The following is a 23,540-nucleotide window of genomic DNA, read 5'->3' on the forward strand; positions in this document are numbered from 1 at the left end:
TTATTGTTCTATCCTTAGATTTTCCCTATTTTTACCAAAAGAAGCAACATACATTCAAACTGCCTGGAGGCATCTAGATGTAAAGGAACAATTGATTTATAGAATGATTCTCTAAAAATACTTTAATAAATTTAAAGTATGACTAGAACGACTAGAATCAAGGTAGCAGAGGATCAGAGAAGACCCATTCCTTAATTATTAAGTTGCTCTGTAACTAAAATTTAAAATTTTAATTCCTTCAGCAAATGATTATTGAATGTTTATTATGGCCAGCTTTGTGTGTGTGTATGTTTTTAAAGATGGGGTCTCACTATTTTGCCCAGACTAGTCTCCCAGCCTTGGGCTCAAGCAATTGTCCCAAACTCAGCCTCCTGAGTAACTGGAATTATCAGCTACTGCAGCCAGCTCATATTATGATCAGTTTTAGAGATAACTGCTAAGATATAATTGCATATAGCTGATGATAGACATAAATATTTTAGAATGCTCTTTAGAGCCAGGTTTTACTGCTTAATTTTGGAATTTTTTTTTTTTTTTTGAGACGGAGTTTTGCTCATGTTGCCCAGGCTGGAATGCAATGGCACCATCTTGGCTCACTGCAACCTCCGCCTCCCAGGTTCAAGCAATTCTCCTGCCTCAGCCTCCAGAGTAGCTGGGATTACAGGCATGTGCCACCATACCCAGCTAATTTTTGTTTTTTTAATAGAGATGGGATTTCCCTGTGTTGGCCAGGCTAGACTCAAACTCCTGACCTATGATCCGCCAGCCTCAGGTCATAGTGAAGTTTGAAGAAGGTGAGCCTGCCCAGAGAAATAAATAAATAGAAAGCACAGGCCGGGCACGGTGGCTCACACCTGTAATCCCAAAACTTTGGGAGGCCAAGGTGGGTGGATCACCTGACGTCAGGAGTTTGAGACCAGACTGACCAACATGGAGCAACCCTGTCCCTACTAAAAATACAAAATTAGTTGGCGTGGTGGCACACACCTGTAATCCCAGTTACTCAGGAGGCTGAGGCAGGAGAATGGCTTGAACCTGGGAGGCAGAGGTTGTGGTGAGCCAAAATTGCACCATTGCACTCCAGCCTGGGCAACAAAAGCGAAATTCCATCTCAAAAAAAAAAAAAAATAAAAAATAATAATAATAGTAATAATAATAAATAAATAAAAGCAAGCAGGGAACCAAAGCAGGCTTCTTATGCTTATAGAGACCTCTCCCTTCTGCTCTCCAACCAACTGGAGAGTTCTGTGTTAATGTTAAACAGTATCCCCAATGCAGCCTTTGAAGAATTTTGGATATTACTACAGTTTCTTTAATGAAGTCCTTGCTCCATGATTAACCCCTTGCCCTGCCTTTAATGTTTATTCTTCAGTGACCCAATTATTCTAGATTTCTGCTGGTTGTCTAAGTGTAATACGGTTTACTGAAATGTATTGTTAGAATCATTCTAGAATGACCTGTTATGAGATATGCAGGCACAAACTGAGTTTTCTGTTCCACATTAAAAATGAGCTACAATTTAGGTGAGTTCTTAGTAAACGTGCGTGTGCAGAGAGGTCTCATTGAAATAGCAATCAATTCTTCATTAACTTTGCTATTAGAAGCAAGCAATAATGGAGTTCTTCCAAAATAGTGGATAAACCATAATATATTTTGAATTAAATTTAATGGATTTCTTTCCACTCAATGGATTTGACTGCCTAAACTCTTTCTTTTGGTCTAAATTTTAAAGGATTTCACATCCCTTGTGCACATATTGTGGTGTGGCCATGAGAGATCTGACTGGTGTTGGCTGAGAGGTTCAAGGTAGTCTGGGAATGGAAATTGCCCATGGGAAATTCACATGCAGATAATGAAGTGGTAGTTGTACCTGAAATATCGATCAAAATGCAACTCAATCTGTGTAGTAGACTTCAGTCTCTGCTCTTCTGGGGCCTTTCCTGCATAGGACAAGCAAGTTAAGGCTTTTAAAATGATCCCCATGTTCCTTTTTGAGAATGGAATTTGAACTTACATTTAAAATATTTGGTTCTGTGCTTTAAAGGTAAAGCTGATAATTTATTATGATTATCTAAAAAAAAAAAAAAGCCACTTTCTAGTCCATCTCTTTATGGAATATTCTGTCACTATATAGACAATGGCTTGCCATGAAATAAAACTGGTGAATGCTAAATATATGAGACAGAAACAATTTTATTCTACTATGCATGCTCATTTGCTATCATCACATTTATCGGGGAACAAGTAGCCTCAAAGAGTCCTTTAGTGTGTTGTTATTGTCCCTGCTTTCTGTTAGGTTTTGTGTATTTTCCTGGTCTTACTAGTAATATAATTAGATTTAGTTATATTGCAAACACAATCTTCCTTTTCCTAGGCTTTGCTCCTCCTAAATGTCTGCCATGAAAAACCAACCAGCCAACCAACCAACCAACCAACCAAACAGCAAAAGCTCAATTATAAAAAAAAAAGTAAGACAGCCTGGAAAACTCAAACATTTACTCAGAATCAATCATCTTACTAAGTAGAAGCTGTAATTGCAGTTTTTACATATGTACCAGGTACTAACCATATACTCAGTCTCCAGCAGATGTGTGCATCAATGAGGCCTCGCCATCATGGTTCCTAAACTATATTGCTGCTATTATTTCACATTAAAATCATTCTTATCTAATTTCCAAAGATCCATATTGTACCTATATGTAATGGTGGATTAATAGGTGTTTACAATGTTGCAGGACTTCTTAGTTCAGCTAAAAGCCAGGTTCTTGTCACAGGGCCATGAGAGATTAGGCTCACAGATACTTCAAAAGGTGAGAAAAGGCCGGGTGTAGTGGCTCATGCCTGTAATCCCAGCACTCTGGGAGGCTGAGGTGGGTGCATCACCTGAGGTCAGGAGTTCGAGACCGGCCTGACCAACATGGAGAAACCCTGTCCCTACTAAAAATACAAAATTAGCCGGGTTGGTGGCACATGCCTCTAATCCCAGCTACTCGGGAGGCTGAGGCAGGTGAATCCCTTGAACCTGGGAGGCAGTGGTTGTGGTGAGCCGAGATCACATCATTGCACTCCAGCCTGGGCAACAAGAAAAAAAGGAAATGGGGGCTCTTGTTTGCTAGCTGGCTTCCTGCCTTACAGACTGAATCCCAGGTTCCACCCCAGAACAGGAGAGGCCAGGCTTGAATCTGAATCCCAGACCTGCCCCATGCAAAGGGTGAGAACTTCCACGGCTCATCCCACTCTCCCAGTGTGCAGGCCAGTTGGAATGTCTCCTGGGACCCCTTTATACTTGGCTGTCTCACAATGATTTGGAAGTCTCTGCCTTTAACCTGAAGGAAATCTATTTTTGGTGAAACGTGAACCAAATTGTTCTCCTACTTCCCATTTGTCCTTTGTTTAGAATAAGGTTATGTAAATATACCTTTGAGCTGGGGCTGAGGTTTAGGGAAGTTGCCTCAGTTTGTGCCCTCATTGATATGTAAAAAAACCATTGAGTGGCAGTTTTGTCTCCTAAAGAACAGGCAGTAGATATTTAATTAATGACACCAAAGTCAGACCAAACTTATCTGTTTGTAGTTTTTCTTTTCATTTATTATACACATAAATATATACACATCCACACACACATATATATATATATACACATATATATTTAAAATTAATAGTGTAGGCCAGGTGCAGTGGCTCACACCTGTAATCCCAGCACTTTGGGAGGCCAAGATGCATCACTTGAGGCCAGAAGTTCGAGACCAGCCTGGCCAAAATGGCAAAACCTCCTCTCTACAAAAAATACAAAAATTAGCCAGGCATGGTGGCACAGGCCTGTAATCCCAGCTACTTGGGAGGCTGAGCCACAAGAATCACTTGAACCCTGGAGCGGAGGCTGCAGTGAGCCAAGATTGCACCGCTGCACTCCAGCCTGGGCAGCAGAGAAAGACCCTGTCTCAAAAAGGAAAAAACAAGAAAAAAAATTAATAGTGTAAACCAAAAATAAAATTTTAAGGACCCCAACCATCTGAATGGACCCCTCCTCTCAGTCAAGGACATGCCAGAGTCACCTGAAAATCTAGTTTACGCCATGAAGGAAGAAGGGACTGGACATGCTTCATTATACCTCTCTAAAATTAACATCAACACAGACCTTTACGTAGTAGTCTATTCTCTCCAAAGCCTGTTAGTTGGTGGCTTCATCTGCATGATGAAACCTTCATCTGCATGCAGAAACCTAGGTCTCTGCAACCCTTATCCACAATCCCTTATCATAACCCAGACATTCCTTTCTACTGATAATAACTCTTTTAGTCAATTGCCAATCAAAAAATGTTTAAATCTACCTATGAGCCAGGCCCGGTGGCTCACGCCTATAATCCTAGCACTTTGGGAGGCTGATGTGGGTGGATCACCTGAGGTCAGGAGTTCAAGACCAGCCTGGCCATCATGGTGAAACCCCATCTTAAAATAAACAAATAAATAAACAATCAATCAAATAAATAAATAAATCTACCTATGACCTGGAAGACCCATACCCTTCCTCCAACCATTGAGTTGTCCTTCCCTTCCAGATAAAACCAATGTAAACCTTACATGTATTTATTGATGTGTTATGTCTCCTTAAAATGTATGAAAGCAAGCTGTACCCCAAAAACCATGAGCACATGTCATCAGAACCTCCTAAGGCTGTGTCACAGGTACATCCCTAACCTTGGCCAAATAACCTTTCTAAATTGACTGAGACCTGTCTCAGATATTTTGGTTTCACAATAGTGATAGGGTCTCACTAAGTTGCCTAGGCTTGTCATGAACTCCTGGCCTCAAGCCTTCTTCCCCTCTCTGCCCCCCAAAATGCTGGGTTTACAGGTGTGAGCCACTGCACCTGGTCCCTGTTCCTTGTTTTTCTAAGGAGAACAAAATACCATACTTCCCATCTTCCAGCCCTTACCAGTGTAGCAGCCCACAAATTATCATATACTTTTTTCTTTTTTTCCTGAGACACAGTTTCAGTCTGTTGCCCAGGCTGGAGTGCACTGGCCTAATCTTGGTTTACTGCAACCTCTGCCTCCCCAGTTGAAGCAATCCTCTTGCCTCAGCCTCCCAAGTAGCTGGGAATTACATGCATGCACCGCCATGCCCAGCTAAATTTTGTATTTTTAGTAGAGATGTGATTTCACCATGTTGGCCAGGCTGGTCTCCAACTCCTGATCTCCGGTGATCCACCCACCTCGGCCTCCCAAAGTGCAGGGATTACAGGCATTAGCCATTGTACTTGGCCCCCTTCACTTATTTTTATCCAGTTTCTGTAGCAGTACTATTCACGAAATACACTTATTGTTTACTTAGCATAAGCAAAATGGCGAATGGTGTTATTAGTTGACTGCTGCTGCACAATTATCACAAAGAAGAAAATAAAATATTACTATTTGGGGGTTTCATCAACGTGAAGATGGCTGTAATTTCAATTTCTGAGGTATGGTAAGGAAAATGGGAGTGGAGGGAAGAGCAGGGTGGGGTAGTGAATGAGAAGGGAAGGGAAGAAAGGTTGGGGACTGGTGTCCAGTATATAACATATTTGTCATTCAAAAGACTTGATTTGTATATCAAAGCCATTTTGAATATCTGTTAACAACTGAGTCTTAAATGAGTGACTCATCTGGCACAACTAGTAATAAGATGAATGCTAATGTCTTATTAGAACAGAATTATTCAAAACAGTGCCAAAGACTATTCTCTTTGAACATTTTAATAATGTAGAGCTGGCCGGGCCCAGAGGCTCACACCTATAATCCCAGCACTTTGGGAGACTGAGGTGGGCAGATCATGAAGTCAAGAGTTCAAGACCAGCCTGGCCAACATAATGAAAACCCGTCTCTACTAAAAATACAAAAATTAGCCAGGAGTGGTGGCGCACTCCTGTAGTCCCAGATACTCAGGAGGCTGAGGCAGGAGAATCAGTAGAACCTGGGAGGCAGAGGTTGCAGTGAGCCAAGATTGGGGCACTGCAGCCTGGGTGACAGTAAGAGACTTTGTCTCAATAACGATAATAATAATGTAGAGCTGGGTGGAAATGATTTGCCTCCTCTGAAGATTCTGCAGATCTCAGAGGCTCTAGGGCCAAAATCTCCCTGTTCTTCCAAAGAAAGGGGTAGCATAAAGAGGTCCTGCTTTCAGTCAATTAATATGTATTCACTGGAAATATTTTTCAGCTACAGAATTATCATAAAAAATAATTTATGAAACATTTATATACTGTACTAAATATTTTGTACTGAATTTTAAAAACATATCCATCATAATCAGCAACATGGCTTATTCTAACCTTAGTTATATAATAAAATGTGATTTTTATTGTATTGACAATCCTAAATGAAAGAAAAAATGTTTCATGTGGGGAGAAATGCAAAATAATAGCAGAACCTTCATTTGCTACTAATACTTCAAAATGAAATCCTTTCATATTTTTAATTTTTTTAGAGACGGGTCTTTCTCTGTCCCTTAGGCTGCAATGCAGTGGTGTGATCACAGCTCACTATAACCTGAACTCCTGGGCTCAAGCAATCTTCCTGCCTCAGCCTCCTGAGTAGCTAGGACTACAGTTGCATGCAACCATGACTAGCTAATTTTTATTTTTATTTATTTATTTATTTATTTGAGATGGAGTTTCACTCTTGTTACCCAGGCTGGAGTGCAATGGCGCGATCTCGGCTCACCACAACCTCTGCCTCCTGGGTTCAGGTAATTCTCCTGCTTCAACCTCCTGAGTAGATGCGATTACAGGCACGCGCCACCATGCCCAGCTAATGTTTTGTGTTTTTAGTAGAGACAGGGTTTCACCATGTTGACCAGGAGGGTCTCGATCTCTTGACCTCGTGATCCACCCGCCTCGGCCTCCCAAAGTGCTGGGATTACAGGCTTGAGCCACCGTGCCCAGCAACTAGCTAATTTTTAAATTGTTTGTAGAGAGGTGATCTTGTCATATTGCCCACACTGGTCTCTAACTTCTGGTCTCAAACAATCCTCCTGCCTTGGCTTCTCAAAAGTACTGGAATTACAAGCATCAGCCACCATGCTTTGCCTAAAATGGAAGTTTTGACTGATAAACACCTAGTAAATGTTTTAGACACATTGACTAAGTCAAAATTTTTAAAATGGATCATTGCATCTGAAATTATTGTAGGTTTTGTATGATTTCTGTGACTTGTCATGCCAAAGATCACCAACTAAGTTTCTTAGACAGTAGTTCTGGAGCTCATTTGATTAGAAGATGCTCATGAATCTCCCCTATTTTTAGGCCAGGATGTAAGTAATCCATTTCCAGAATAATACACAAAAGGTAAGGATTACAGTTATATTCAGTGTTTGACATAATGCACTGTCCCTAAACAAATGCAAAGCTATCAGAAAAGGAAATGCAGATTCAACTCATATTCTCTTACCATTTTCATCGAACTTTGCTTCTTACAAAAAAAAAAAAAAAAGCTTTGGTCACGATGTTTAATGAAAAAGAGTAGCCAGCAAGCTGTTATGCAAGGAGAATTTTATAGAGATCAAGTAAAAGAACAGAGAAGGAAATGTAATACCATTGGATGCCCTTGACCAAAATTTTAATAATGAGCTTGTTTTTTAATGCATAAGTTCTGAACTTTATGTTCCTCAGAAACACCTTGTGAAAAGTTCTGTAGTAAAGTTCATGTGATCAATTACAGACAATGTTACTACATACTATAGGATTCAGGAAATTTTTTATAAGCACTTTTAAGTTTCTGCTATATCCTTGACAGAACAAAGAAAACTTAGCACCTTGGCCAGGTGTCGTGGCTCACATCTGGAATCCCAGCACTTTGGGAGGCTGAGGCAGGTGGATCACCTGAGGTCAGGAGTTCAAGATCAGCCTGGACAACATGGTGAAATCCTGTCTCCACTAAAAATACAAAAATTAGCTGGGCATGGTGGCCAGCACCTGTAATCCCAGCTACTTGGGAGGCTGCAGCAGGAGAATCTCTTGAACCTGGGAGGCGGAGGTTGCAGGGAGCTGAGATCATGCCATTGCACACCAGCATGGGTGACAAGAGCAAAACTCTGGCCCCAAAAAAAAAAAAAAAAAAAAATTAGCACCTTTCTCAAGATGTGTTTAATTGGAAATATTTCTTTCAAGGCTCTTGTTTTTATTATCAAATAATTTGGGATCAACACTGGAGTAAAATAGAGTATTACTCCCATTTTACTCAAAATATACCTTGAGTTATAATATAGTTGTACATTTACCAACCATTTTGTATGTGTTGTGTATGTCTCTTGAATAAAGAAATTCTTGGCCGGGCGTGGTGGCTCACGCCTGTAATCCAAGCACTTTGGAGGCCAAGGGGGGGCGGATCACCTGAGGTCGGGAGTTCAAGACCAGCCTGACCAACATGGTGAAACCCTGTCTTTATTAAAAAAAAAAAAAAAAAAAAAAAAAGGAATTCTTTTGAAACACTGAAGTTAAACCACTAAGTTGGCATTATCATGTGGTCTCATTCCTGTCTATAAGTAATTTTGGCAAGAAAGTACCTGGACGTTTCGAGTTTTTGATGGAAAACTTTGTTGGTATCTTTGCAATTAATTTTATGTTTAATTCAGTGAAAGGGATGAGTCAGTCATATTTTTTATTTTCTTGAGTATGATAAGTGTGCATATATTGCATATAAAACAAATCATTTTGCTGGACTTTTTCTCTCTAAATCCCATCTTACAATTTTGTCTAAAAACTCTACCATTTCTTTCTTCTTTAGAAAGAAAGAAAAAGAAGAAAACAAAAAAACAGAAAAAAAACTCTACCATTTCTTTTTCAATCATTCTAATTTATCATTCTTATAGAAAGGTTTTGTGAACATCTTCCCTATGCAAATTGTACTGTTGCATTTAAATTTTTATGGCCATAATATTTTGGGGATTTTATTTTGCGCCTCTGACTCCAATTTAGAGTGCATACATTTAGGATTTTCTTTTCTTCTTTTATTAATGGCATTAAAATCAGAAAAAAATGTTGGCCTTTTTTTTTCTTTTCTTTTCTAAAGATGGGGCTTCACCATGATGGCCAGGCTGGTCTTGAACTCCTGACCTCAGGTGATCCACCCACCTCGGCCTCCCAAAGTCCTAGGATTACAGGCATGAGCCACTGTGCTTGGCGCTTTCTCTCTCTTTTTTTTTTTTTAAGAGACAGGGTTTCTCCATGTTGGTCAGGCTGGTCTCGAACTCCCGATCTCAAGTGATCCTCCCGCCTTGGCCTCCCAAAGTGCTAGGATTACAGGCATGAGCCACCCTGCCCAGCCTTTTTTTTTTTTTTAGTATAGTCTCACTCTGTCGCCCAGGCTGGAGTGCAATGGTGCAATCTTGGCTCACTGCAACCTCCTCCTCCCGGGTTCAATCTATTCTCCTGCCTCAACCTCCCAAGTAGCTGGGACTACAGGTACCCGCCACCACACCCAGCTAATTTTTGTATTTTTAGTAAAGACAAGGTTTCACCATGTTGGTCAGGCTGGTCTCCAACTCCTGACCTCAGGTGATCTGCCTACCTTGGACTCCCAAAATGGTAGGACTACAGGCATGAGCCACCGTGCCTGGCCAATGTTGAGCTCTTTAAGACTACTGATTTCCTGTTTTCTACAATAAAAATAACTGGAAACGTCAGTTTGAATATGTTACTAAAAACTACTTTATCAATTTTCTTTTTTTTTTTTGGAGATAGTTTCACTCTTGTCACCCAGGCTGGGGTGCAATGGTGCGATCTTGGCTCACTGCAACCCTTCCAGGAGGGTTCAAGTGATTCTCCTGTCTCAGCCTCCGAAAGTAGCTGGGATTACAGGTGCCTGCCATCATGCCCAGCTAATTTTTTTGTATTTTTTAAGTTGAGACACTGTTTCACCATGTTGGCCAGGCTGGTCTTGAACTCCTGACCTCAGGTGATCCACCTGTCTCAGCCTCCCAAAGTGCTAGGATTACAGACGTGAGCCACCTTGCGCCTTTTATCGATTTTCTTATCTTAAAAGATAAGTTAGAACATAGGGAGAAAATAAATGATCAAAGGAAATTTCCAGACTAAGGAATGACCCCAGTAGCCATTCTTTTTTTCTTTGAGCTTGAAGACTTGAGATACATCTAAATGTTTGTGAATGTAATCTTTAAATACAAAAGAATATTGGTTGCTTCCATTTTTAAATTTCATTTAATTTCTTGTGAGGCAGGGTATTTCTCTCTTGCACAGGCAGGAGTGCAGACGCATGACCACCATTTACTGGGCTCACTGAAGTCTTGACCTCCAGGGCTCAACCAATCTTCCCACCTCAGCCTCCCAAGTAGCTGGGACTACAGGCATGCACCACTACACCCAGCTAATTTTTGTCTTTTTTGTAGAGATGGGGTCTTCCCATGTTACCCAGGCTAGTCTGGAACTTCTGGGCTCAAGCGATCATGTCTGCCTCAGACTCCCAAAGTGCTGGGATTATGGTTGTAAGCCAGTGCACCTGGCCACTTTTGTTTGTACAACTTGACCTTATTTTTGTTGACAGTGGATGTACAGAGGTCTTATTAAATCATGATATAAAGAAATGTGACAAATGTGTTTATTTTTATAATTTAAGTATTCAAAAAATATATAAATACTAATGGGCCCTTAGAACATGTTGAAAAGACTAGGTTATTACTCTTTTATGACTCTCTGTATTCTACAGGCTCTCATGTTCAATAAAGACTAATTGCTAAAATAGGAAAACATTTATCTTGTCCTGTGTCGATAGCATTTCTCACTTATGTGTGATTGATGCTTTATTTCAAGCATTTGATGTTCAAGCATTCGATCAATGAAGAATCTTCCCATTTAAATCATTGTTCTGTTCCTTTTGTCTAATAGTTTCTAAAATGTACATTCTTAGAATGTCCCTGCATAGGAGAAGATGGTGCCCATAGATTCTTTGGAGATGTCTAATTAGAAAAATTAAAAGGAGTATTTTGTAGAAACTTAACTTGGGTGCATGAGTTGGCAGTAGCCTGAATTAACAATATGCCTTGGAGGCAGCTGTGAAGGGATGGTTAGACTGCCAGGATTTTCATTTTAGCCCTACCACTCTAGTCAAGTTGTAAGACTGACACCTCCCGGCACCTCACTTTCCTCAATTGTAACATGGGTCAATTTCAGCTCTTACTTTGTGTAACTGTGAGGAATAAAACACCTAAAGCATTGAAAACAATGTGCAATATACAGAAGGCATTAAATAAAATTAGCTAACATTGGAGAGATTTGGAGGGCTATTTGTTTATGGCCTTTAAATATGTAAATTAATAAATTTTTTTTCAATGTCACTTCACAGTACTGTAGCAGACATTAGAGACGTTTTACGTTGTGAGAAAATTCTCCAAATTAACACATTTATAAATCAGAAAAGACTGTAGACGAATCTATAACATTTACATTGGTTCAAACAGGGAAAAAGTCTTTTATCCTCTTCATATAGAAGAAATGTTTCAAATTAATGTGTCTATGGCATATCTTCTTTGGCACTCAAAAAAACCAAAAGAACATTTATTAATTTCAAGAGATTTTTGAAAAATACTTGTCTCTAATGCTCAGACTTTTTAAGAAAACCCTTAAATACAGAAGCATAAAATCTGATTTAAGAGGACATGAGTATCCAGATTTAAAAGTTTTTAACTTCCCTGTGATTACTCATTTCTAAAATGAGAATGATAATACCTTCTCCCTCAAAGGGTAGAATTAAATGAGCAAATGTGTATCAGTGTACCTTCTGAACCATACATTCAAATAACTATACTTTTCTGTTTTATAAACATTATCTCTTTTAAGGATATAAAATTGTTTTAGCTGAACTGAAATATACTATTGAAAAACTTGCCTGTAATCCCAGCTACTCAGGAGGCTGAGGCAGAAGAATTGCCTGAACCCAGGACGCAGAGGTTGCGGTGAGCCGAGATCGCGCCATTGCACTCCAGCCTGGGTAACATGAGTGAAACTCCGTCTCAAAAAAAAAAAAAAAAGAAAAACTTAACAAATGCTGCTGAAATTAATCAGTTATAAGCTAAACTGACTCACTAACATTGGCATTAAAGTTCTGAAATAAGCATTTTGTGTACCAATAGTGATGGCACACTCCTGGTCTCATTAAAAATGTTTCAGAGAGCAAATTGATTAATAAACAAACCGCAATATCCCCTTGCATTAGAGTCTTCATATGTAAAAATCTGCGATTTTTTGCGTTTATAAGTCATGTTTAAACATTTGACTTTTTTTTCCCCAGATGACATCTACAAGCTATAAGTAAATATTAATAACATTACATGATGGAAGCACTGGTTAGCCAGAATAATTACTGGAGCGGAACAGTGGCATATTTTCTGTATACATTTCTCTTTAACGGTTATCTATTGTTGTAGCTCAGCCATTTGGAGTGTACGTATTCCCTTCTTGCTCTTCAGGGGCATTGCTTTTGGAGAATTACTTGATTTTAATTGACCCCTTTTGCAGTACTCACAAATAGATAAATTTTGTTATAATGTTCAGCAAATTTTCTTTCTTTTCTTTGAGACGGAGTCTCACTCTGTCACCCAGGCTAGAGTACAATGGCGAGATCTGAGCTCATTGCAACCTCTACTTTCCGGGTTAAGCAATTTACCTGCCTCAACCTCCCAGATAGCTGGGTTTACAGGTGCACAACACAGCACCTGATAATTTTTGTATTTTTGGTGGAGAGGGCATTTCACCATGTTGGCCAGGCTGGTCTCAAACTCCTGACCTCAGGTGATTTGCCAACCTCAGCCTCCCAAAGGGCTGGGATTACAGGGATGAGCCACCTCGCTCAGCCCAAATTTGTAATTTTTACAGTACAGTAAATACTAAACATGGTGAAATATATATAAGGCTGGGTTGTTATTTTGCAACTGGATTTAAGTAAGCACTGCAATACAGGCTAATCTTTGAGTCAGTAGAAAATTAATTCAGAGGCTGGGCACGGTGACTCATGCCTGTAATCCCAGCACTCTGGGAGGCCAAGGCACGTGGATCACCTGAGGTCAGGAGTTCAAGACCAGCCTGGCCAACATGGTGAAACCATCTCTACTAAAAATAAAAAAAATTAGCCAGGTGTGGTGGCACATGTCTGTAATCCTAGCTACTTGAGAGGCTGAGGCAGAGGTTGCCGTGAGCTGAGATTTTGCCATTGCACCCCAGCCTGGGTGACAGAGCAAGACTGTTTCAAGAAAAAATAAAAAAAGAAAGGCAATTCAGAGGTACACCTTCAGAATGAAAACAGCTAAAATTCGGTCTTTTGAAAGGCAAAGGATAGCTGTAAGTACGTGGTTAATGTAATGTACGCGTGATGTAATGACTTTATTATACACAGCAGTAGGCATTTAGTGTTTAATACAAACTCAGACCTTTTTAATTAAAAGATGATAGCAGAACAAACTCTGGCTGTTCAGGTGCCTTCTCCTTGTTTTAATGAATTCGTGTTTGTATATTGCTGGTCATAAGAATTTTGGATGGGGAAAGAGAGATCCAGATTTTTGAAACTGGGATTTCCCTAATTGTAGAGTTGCTCTTTATATCTTAGTGGGACTTGATGCAGCCTAAGCAGGAGTTTGAAAGTGATGTGGCAGGCAAAAATTAATACACTTCAAAATATCTTATTTCCTTATGTCTTATGTTAATTCTGGAATTTTTTTAAAAACCTTTCTTTTAAAAGGAATAACACCCCAACCCTTCCTTCCCCATCAAAACAGCTCAAACGGTACCCTTTGCTAGTCATTAGAACAAGTATCTGCTTCATAGGATCATCTCAACAGCTCTTTTATTCTATCAGCTTTGGATAAGACTTTAATATGTGTTTATTAAGTGTCAAGCCATATCAGTACAATCATAGTGAGTATTTAGGTGGCCTAAGGGGTGTAGGGCAGCTGTTTGGGGGTAATTCACAACTTTGACTTAAACAAAACAAAAAACCCCTTTGACTTAAGGCTACAGTTTGAGAAATCAGGAGCATTTTCTTTCCTACTGCAGTCCAAAGAAAGGACATTCCACCCATCTACATTCCAGTGCAGTTTCAATCGGTTAGGGTAGTTTCTATTTTCCATTCAAAAACTATTGAAATAGGATGTCAGATTTGCATTTCAACAATGGATGGCAGCGATAAACCTGGCATATCACTTGCAACAAAAGCTGTTGAAGAATTAAAAAATATTTTAATGAAAACACCAGTAGCCATAGTTCTACAAAACCACAACCATTCACATAAATTAATATCATAAAACAAGAAATACGATCTTCTCAAACATATTTGAATTTTATTATTGTATCACTTTGAATATTTTTGAGAGCCTATTTACTTCTAACAGAGGTTTACATTAGCAATTTAAAGTAAAAAAAATAAAGTCCTGGTTTTTCTTTCCAGTGAGGGAGACCCCAGATAAAGCAACAATGTATTACAGCTTTGATACCCGATAGACCGGATGTTGAGGGTGCACTTCTATTCAATAACATGCAAATAGTGAAATACATTCACTTTTTGAAGGCTTACCCTTAAAGCAAAGGGAAGAGTTCAGAAAAAACTAAAGGTAATAAGTTAATTGACAACTGGAGGTGTATCAAAACTCTCCAAGTGACAGTCGTTTTTGCTTTAACAATATCCTGAAATAGGAATGTAAATCGGTGAGATTTCCTGAATCAGAGGTCTAATCATAAGCGTTGATTCCCCCAACAACCCAAATTTAGTAAAATGAAAATTCCTCCCTACAGTTTTTCGGGTTGCTTTGTCATTTTTAAATTCCTGGGAGAGACGTACATTCTCGATTGGTGAGAAATGCTTAAGAACTAGGTCTTCATATCAAATGCCAAGAAAGTAACTGCCAGTAAATTGCCCCCAATCAAACCTAACATTGCTTCTGTAGAACTACACTCGGACCCATGGATTGTAATGTGTGTGTGTGTGTGTGTGTTTTAAAACTGGAATTTCAGATGCCTTTTTCTTTTCTAGCCCTAAAAGGCATTCTTCATTTATCATTTGTGTTGTCCACATGTCCGGGCCACCTTGCCTCTTGAGTCAAACCAATGGGGAATATAACCAGGACAATGAACGATAAAAGCGTCGCTGCTTGGAGACACCTGTTGAGGTCAATGGTTTACTGGACTGGCCCTGCTTCTGTCCTCCACGTAAGGATGGATTGCAACCACTCCTCGTTAGATTAGAGCCTACCCCAGAGCTCAGTTAACTGGAAACAGCTGCAACATCTGCCCGGCCGCCTCGCCCCTGCCCGTGGAAGGGCGAGGGGACCGCATGGCAGCAACTGCACTGCACAAAAGACAACACCTATCACCGGGAGCCACCGGCCTTCCGTGGACCCCGCAGCTCCCGGCGCTGGGGCATCCCCCGAAGAGGCGAGGGCCGGGGGCGAGCCCAGGTGCTGCAAGGGGGCGGAGGTTTCCGCCGAGCGCCGGGGAAGAAAGCCTGACTCACGTCGTGGCAGTAGCGGGCTCCTGGGAACTGAAACTCGTGATGCTGTTGCTGCGGAGAAAAGCCTCATTACCCATTCCGCAGGCCGGGGACACCACCCAGGGCGCGCACACCGAGCGCCGACGCTCCTGCCGCCTCCGCCGGCCCTTCCGCGCCGCGCCCCCTCCTCTCCCGCGTGCCCGCGCGCGCCGGCCACGAATGTGAAAAGAGCGGACACACCTAACCTGAGCGCGCGCCTGCCCACCCCCACCGGGCCGAATCACGTAGTCCGACCCGGATTCGCTCCTTCGGCCGAAATTCCCCACCCCACCAACCCCTCCGGCTCCACGACTCCCGGCTTCGGCGCCTCCGCCAGCCTTCGGCAACTTCCGTCAAGAGACCCGGCGCTCGCCTAGGCCCGAAGACCCGCTGTCTCCCGCCCCGCCAGACCCGGCTTTATGTCTGCGGCGCCTAGGCGCATGCGCAGACGCCATCTTCCCTCCTCCTCCTTCTCCGCCTGCCCCCTCCCCCCGCCACCGTCGCCTCCTCTAGCCGGCGGTCGCCCCTCCTCCTCCTGCGCTCGGCGCTTGTCCCTCCCCTCCTGAAGCCGCGAGAGACTGGGGGATACGGTGGAGCCGGGGGAGCCGGAGAAGAGCACTAGTAACAACCACCACAGCCCCCTCCCCGCCCGACACCCTCCCTCGGCACCCACCCACTCCCCCGCCCCGTTTGCCGACACCGACCAACCCCACCTCTCGTTCCTTTGAACGGCGTCGGCTGCAGTCGCTGCACCAGCCCGTCTGGCCACCAACGCCGCCGAGAAAGGAGCCGCCGCCGCCTGCGGCCCCCTCCCGCCGGGCCGTGGGAGCAGCGGGGTGAGGACGAGCCGGCTGCGGAGGAAGAGGACAAGAGAGGGTCGCACCCTCCGCCCTAGCGCACGTCCCGCCGCCCTCCGGGGAGGCTCGGGCGCCGGCCCCTTCCTCTCCGAGGACGTGTGCCGAGCCGAGGCGCCTGCCCTGAGGGAGGAAAATGCTCGGGCTCCATGGCTGCCAGTGATGGAGCGGTCCCTGGGCTCCCGCTGCCACCGTCGCTGCCGCCGCGCCCCGGCCGTGCTCCGCGAGGACCCGGCGTCTCTGCGCGCCCGCCCGCGCCTCGTTGCTGGGCTCACCGTACCGGGCGCCCCGCCGCCGCCCTGCACGCAGCCGCGCCGCCCCGGCCCCAGCCGCGGCCAGCGTTTCCTCACCGAGCAGCCGCCGCGAGCCCAGGGGGTTTGAAAGGGTCTGCGGGGCGTGGGGGGAGGGCCGAGCGGGGCCGGGAGGGGAGGTTTGAGCGACACTCAGCTCAGGGCTCGCTGGCGGCTGCGGCCCCGGGGGTGGCGAGGGGAAGGCGACTCTAGCTTCGCGCTGCCTCGGTGCAGAGCGGCCGGGAGGGCTTTGCAGCGGTCGCCGCCGCCGCGGCGGGAGGAGGGGGCTGAGGCGGCTTCGGAGTTGGCCGGAGAAGGTGGGCATTTCTCGCTTTTCCTCCCCCTCCTGCGCTCTCCCCCTCTCCCCTGCCCCACACCCCACGTGAAGCGGAATATAAAGGGGGGTGTGAGGCTAGAGGGGAAAGTGAATGGCGAAGGACTGAAGGGGTCCCCCTTCGGGTCCTCGGCCGCCCTGTTCACCCTCGTTCATCCTCCTTTCCGAAGCTCGCCCTCGAAGGCAGGAGCGGCCGGCGCCTTCGGCTGAGGAGGAGAAGGAGGAATCGCGACAGGCGGAGCGTCAGGTCCCGTTTTCCTCTCCGGCGTCTTGAATACAAAGATTACGGGGCAGAAGGAAATTGCATTCGCCTCCTCCGCCCCCCCGGTACCCAACACAATGCACCAGCCGCCTGAGTCCACCGCCGCGGCCGCCGCCGCTGCAGACATTAGCGCTAGGAAGATGGCGCACCCGGCAATGTTCCCTCGAAGGGGCAGCGCTAGTGGCAGCGCCTCTGCTCTCAATGCAGCAGGTACCGGCGTCGGTAGTAATGCCACGTCTTCCGAGGATTTTCCGCCTCCGTCGCTGCTTCAGCCGCCGCCCCCTGCAGCAGCATCTTCTACGTCGGGACCACAGCCTCCGCCTCCACAAAGCCTGAACCTCCTTTCGCAGGCTCAGCTGCAGGCACAGCCTCTTGCGCCAGGCGGAACTCAAATGAAAAAGAAAAGTGGCTTCCAGATAACTAGCGTTACTCCGGCTCAGATCTCCGCTAGTATCAGCTCTAACAACAGTATAGCAGAGGACACTGAGAGCTATGACGATCTGGATGAATCTCACACGGAAGATCTCTCTTCTTCGGAGATCCTTGATGTGTCACTTTCCAGGGCTACTGACTTAGGGGAGCCCGAACGCAGCTCCTCAGAAGAGACCCTAAATAACTTCCAGGAAGCCGAGACACCTGGGGCAGTCTCTCCCAACCAGCCCCATCTTCCTCAGCCTCATTTGCCTCACCTTCCACAACAGAATGTTGTGATCAATGGGAATGCTCATCCACACCACCTCCATCACCACCATCACATTCATCATGGGCACCACCTCCAACATGGGCACCATCCATCTCATGCTGCTGTGGCCACTGCATCCATTCCTGGGGGGCCACCCTCAAGCCCGGTATCTAGAAAACTTTCTACAACTGGAAGCTCTGACAGTATCACACCAGTTGCACCAACTTCTGCTGTATCATCCAGTGGTTCACCTGCATCTATGATGACTAATATGCGTACTCCAAGTACTACAGGCGGAATAGGTATAAATTCTGTTACTGGCACTAATACAGTGAATAATGTTAACATTACTGCTGTGGGTAGTTTTAGTCCTAATGTGACAAGCAGCATGCCTGGTAATGCTAATATAAGTGCAAGCAGTATTCCTAGTGCTGCTAGTGTGAGTGTTGGGCCTGGTATTACCAGTGGTGTTAATGTGAATATCTTGAGTGGCATGGGCAATGGTACTATTTCCTCCTCCACTGCTGTTAGCAGTGTCCCTAATGCAGCTGCAGGGATGACTGGGGGATTGGTTTCAAGTCAGCAGCAACAACCAACAGTTAATACTTCGAGGTTCAGAGTTGTGAAATTAGATTCTAGTTCTGAGCCCTTTAAAAAAGGTAGATGGACTTGCACTGAGTTCTATGAAAAAGAAAATGCTGTACCTGCTACAGAAGGTGTGCTGATAAATAAAGTGGTGGAGACTGTAAAGCAAAATCCGATAGAAGTGACTTCTGAAAGGGAGAGCACTAGTGGGAGTTCAGTGAGCAGTAGTGTCAGCACACTGAGTCACTATACAGAGAGTGTGGGAAGTGGAGAGATGGGAGCCCCTACTGTGGTGGTGCAGCAGCAGCAGCAACAACAGCAACAACCAGCTCTCCAAGGTGTGACCCTCCAACAGATGGATTTTGGTAGCACTGGTCCACAGAGTATTTCTCAGTCACAGATCTCACAAGTACAATTACAGTCTCAAGAACTGGGCTATCAGCAAAAGCAAGGTCTTCAGCCAGTACCTCTGCAGGCCACTATGAGTGCTGCAACTGGTATCCAGCCATCGCCTGTAAATGTGGTTGGTGTAACTTCAGCTTTAGGTCAGCAGCCTTCCATTTCCAGTTTGGCTCAGCCCCAACTACCATATTCTCAGGCGGCTCCTCCAGTGCAAACTCCCCTTCCAGGGGCACCACCTCCCCAACAGTTACAGTATGGACAACAGCAACCAATGGTTTCTACACAGATGGCCCCAGGCCATGTCAAATCAGTGACTCAAAATCCTGCTTCAGAGTATGTACAACAGCAGCCAATTCTTCAAACAGCAGTGTCCTCCACACAGCCCAGTTCTGCAGGAGTGGGAGTAGGAACAACGGTGATTCCTGTGGCTCAGCCACAGAGTATCCAGTTGCCAGTACAGCCCGCAGCAGTCCCAGCACAACCTGCAGGGGCATCTGTCCAGCCGGTTGGCCAGGCTCAGACAGCAGTGTCCGCTGTACCTACTGGCAGTCAGATTGCAAGTATTGGTCAGCAAGCAAGCGTACCTACTGCAGTGCAGCAGCCCTCTACCCAAGTTTCACCTGCAGTTATTCAGCAAGGTGCTCCTCCATCTTCGCAAGTGGTTACATCTGCTCAAACTGGGATTATTCATCAGGGAGTTCAAACTAGCGCTCCAAGCCTTCCTCAACAATTGGTTATTGCACCCCAAAGTAACTTGTTAACAACTATGCCTCCCCAGCCACAAGGAGTAGAACCAGTAGCTCAAGGAGTTGTTTCACAGCAGTTGTCTGCAGTTAGTCCTTTGCCCTCTGCTAGTAGTATTTCTGTTACAAGTCAGGTTAGTTCAACTGGTCCTTCTGGAATGCCTTCTGCCCCAACAAACTTGGTTCCACCACAAAATATAGCACAAACCCCTGCCACCCAAAATGGTAATCTGGTTCAAAGTGTTAGTCAACCTCCCTTGATAGCAACTAATATAAATTTGCCTTTGGCACAACAGATACCACTAAGTTCTACCCAGTTCTCTGCACAATCATTAGCTCAGGCAATTGGAAGCCAAATTGAAGATGCCAGGCGTCCAGCGGAGCCATCCTTAGTTGGCTTACCTCAGACTATCAGTGGTGACAGTGGGGGAATGTCAGCAGTTTCAGATGGGAGTAGCAGCAGCCTAGCAGCCTCTGCTTCTCTCTTCCCGTTGAAGGTGCTACCGCTGACGACACCTCTGGTGGATGGCGAGGATGAGAGGTAAGATCATGTCATATTTCTGGAGCCATTCAACAGATTTGAAGTTAATCTAGTTAGTAGCTATATGTATGCACAAAATTAGTCTAAAGCATTGTATATTGTTTTCATTTTTATATGTGAAAAATGCATTTTTATGGGAAATTTTATAGAACAAGAGTTAGGGAATGGTTTTACAGTGGGTAGGAAATAATAGTAATATGTAAACAATATTTTCAGAATAGTTGTTGAACATATGTTCACGTTAAAAATAGGTTTGGGGTATCAAGTAGTTTTATTATCTATAAAATGCTTTTTAGAAATATTATGAAAAGCTTAATTTTTGCTAACCCACATAATTGTTAATCTGTTCTTTTGAGCTACAAAATCTCTTACGGGGCTGTGGTTCCCACATTTGTTGTCCTTTACTATATATCCTTTTTTCATTTCTACTGTGTTTGATCTTAGTCTGTGAAAGATACTATATGGTAGGAAAGATGACCTAATCTGGGTTACATAGGTTGCCCTCCTACTACAACTGACCAACTTTTGGGTACGTACTTAATGGTCATTTTATTTAAACAGTAAAGGAATGGGAATCTTAAAGTATTTTGTGGGAAAGGAGGGCATAAACTGTCAAAATAACCAGATTTATCTTTGATAGTATGCTGTATATTTTTTCTTTTGCATGGTACATCAGGGTGGTAGCCATTTTAAAGAGCAGAGAAAGTAAGTCTTGGAGGATTGAATTTATAGAGGGATGAAAATAAGACCTTTGTCTCGGCTAATCTACTCCACCTGTTCTTTTCTTCCTTTACCAAAAAATTACAGAAAGCCTAAAATACATTATTAAACCAAGTGTTTTCTCAATTAGATTGGAAATAACGTGCCAACAACGCTTGAATCAAATTGTGTCTTTGAAGTTGACTGGCTAGAAAAGTTGTGAAATCTTCATGTTTTTATATTGTTTTAAATCCTAGTTGACTTTTAAAGTAATGTTCTTTTCACAAATTTGCTAGTCTGTTACTAACCTTGATTAAAATGCTATTATAGGAGTTATGAAAAAGACATCATTTTTACTGTGGAATTTGGAGTAAGCTTGCCAGATATTTAATTATTTATTTTAGTATTAGTTGGAGGGTTTTGTGATTGAACTTTCATCAAACCAATTTAAGTATTTATATTCTATATGTATTTGTGGATTTTGTTTTGGAAAAATGAGCATATTGCAAAATAATTGTAATTTTAGAAAAAGCAAAGGTCAAATGTTTCAGTGAGGTTTTTGTTATTGTTTAAAAGATAAGGTAATGACATAGTTAATTGATAAAATCTTGTCTTTCAAGATTTTTTATTATTATTCTAATAGTCATGTAATTAAAATCTTGTTACCTAACCAAATGTATTCTGTATTGTTTGTACAGAACTGTACTTTAAAACATAAACTTCTAGGAGGTAGTTTTCTTAATTGTTCCATTGTTGTTAAACCTTTATTTTATCATGCTAATACTCACCTGTAATTTTAAAAGAATTATTTACTGCACGTATTAATTTTTTTAAGTCAAAAGATTATCTGAGTGAAGCCTCTAGTAAAGCATATATATTATGTGGATGCCAAGTTTAGAGAAATAAAAGGCAGGGGTAAAATACACAAATGAAAACACATTTTGAATTTAAACCTACCATGATTTTGTAATTGCCATTTGTGGTCTCCTGGCTAGACTTCCACCTCTTTTTCCTCCTATTGGTAGGACATTATAGGACTTTCCACAGCTTGCTGTTCCAGACAATTAAAGTCAGATGATGCTACTTTCAACTAGAATTTTAAATATAGGAATAGGGACCCCAGTTTAAGATATTAATACAAAATTAATTTTTCCAGATAATTGAGGAAAGGATTAATAAGGAGCAAGTTGTGGAAATTAATGGAATTCTAGAAAGGGACAAAAAGACATACTGAGAAATATGGAAATATTGATCTAATGTAACAGGTTGTTTTCAGACACTGTACTCAATCAATTATAATTATCTTTACCAGTCTCTCCCACAAGACCAGGAGTTCCTCAATAGCAGGGACTGTTTTGAATTTAGCTAACATTAAAGTTTTGTGATTAAAAACCAGAAAATTTTTGTTCTAGAGGTATCTTAAATTTTGTGAAATCAGAATGTAGCCCTAAAACACCTTGCAAGGTCAGAAAAGATACATATTATATTCTTTATTGTGTTTTACTGCAGATTATTTCTTTTATCACTACAGTTCGGAAAAAAATTAATTTTATTTAAATTTGGCCTTGGAAGATAATTTAAGAATAACTACAAGAGAATACAGTGATATGATTGAAAAACGTTTAAAACCTTTCTTCCCATGTTAGCTTCTGTGTCACTTGCATCTTCTGGGCTTGGTAACCATTAGTCTCATGAGAGAGGGTGTACATATATAATTTCAATATTGTGAATCAGGAAATGTGTTAACAATGTAACTTTTGGGTAGTAGGAAAAATGAGGGTGGTTATCTTTTAATCATCTTTTGAATAATACTCTTAACACTTTAGATTATAAAATATTTTGACATGTGGAAAGTGCTTTCAGTTGATCCCTGGGAGAGACTATAAAGATCATGGATCAAGGCTAAGATTATGTATTTTGTTTAAAAAAAAAAAATCATTCTTCTTAAAAAGGTCTTAATGTCAGGCCGTGTGTGGTGGCTCACGCCTGTAATCCCAACACTTTAGGAGGCTGAGGTGGGTGGATTGCTTGAGCTCAAAAAATTGAGACCAACCTGGGCAACATGTCAAAACCCTGTGTCTACAAAAAAGTACAACATTTAGCCAGACATGGTGGTGCGTGCCTATAGTTTCAGCCACCTGGAAGCCTGAGGATGTAGGATCACCTGAGCCCTGGAAGTGCAATGATCTGGGATCACACCACTGCACTCCAGCCTGGGTGGCAGAGCAGGACCCTGTCTGGAAAAAAAAAAAAAAAGCCTTAGGTTTTAGCCTATAACTTGAACCATGAATTCTCCTATACAAGAATGGGAAGATACTGGTATTTCATACATCTTATGTTTTGTGATTGTTATTAGCACAGCCTCTTAACGTGAAATGGGTCAAACTTCTATTTATCCTTCAAGACTTTGCTCAGATGTTCTCTTTAAAGCATTCTTCTCACTCAGAGGACATTGTTTCCCTAGCACTTTTTAATGTTCCTCTATTTAAGCACTGTGCACACTGAATTATTATGTTTACCAATCTTTCCCACAAGACTAGCAGTTTCTCAAGGGCAGGGATGAAGTATTTTTTTGAATTAATGAGCAGACATTTCTCTGATTTTTTTTTTTTTTTGTCCTGATTTAAAGTGTATATTGTCCC

General features: G+C 42.7%; 2 protein-coding genes across 8 annotated transcripts in view; one reads left to right on the forward strand and one right to left on the reverse strand.

Annotated features, from left to right (window-relative positions):
* Positions 1–1,182: 1,182 nt before the first annotated feature.
* Positions 1,183–16,975, reverse strand: LOC116562518 (translation initiation factor IF-2-like). Its single transcript, XM_032294815.1, has 2 exons — positions 16,220–16,975; positions 1,183–1,940 (listed from the first exon to the last, which is right to left on the reverse strand). Exons 1-2 carry the CDS (start codon positions 16,973–16,975, stop codon positions 1,914–1,916), a joined length of 783 nt encoding a protein of 260 aa, XP_032150706.1. The 3' UTR covers positions 1,183–1,913.
* Positions 16,838–23,540, forward strand: part of TSC22D1 (TSC22 domain family member 1) — a 143,964-nt gene continuing 137,261 nt past the window's right edge. For 4 of the 7 annotated variants that reach the window (XR_004273956.1, XR_004273957.1, XR_004273958.1 and 1 more), the window contains exon 1: positions 16,839–20,199. Coding sequence is in view for 4 of the 7 variants with exons in the window: in XM_032294742.1 (XP_032150633.1) it covers positions 17,324–20,199 (2,876 nt within the window). In the remaining 3 variants the exon portion in view is untranslated. Of the gene's footprint in view, positions 20,200–23,540 lie in introns of all 7 variants that reach the window. The other 3 variants (XM_032294740.1, XM_032294741.1, XM_032294739.1) reach the window with 2 other exon arrangements.

Source organism: Sapajus apella, unplaced genomic scaffold, assembly GCF_009761245.1.
Source record: "Sapajus apella isolate SASKATOON/1434 unplaced genomic scaffold, GSC_monkey_1.0 scaffold32, whole genome shotgun sequence".
Classification (NCBI taxonomy): Eukaryota; Metazoa; Chordata; class Mammalia; order Primates; family Cebidae; genus Sapajus; species Sapajus apella.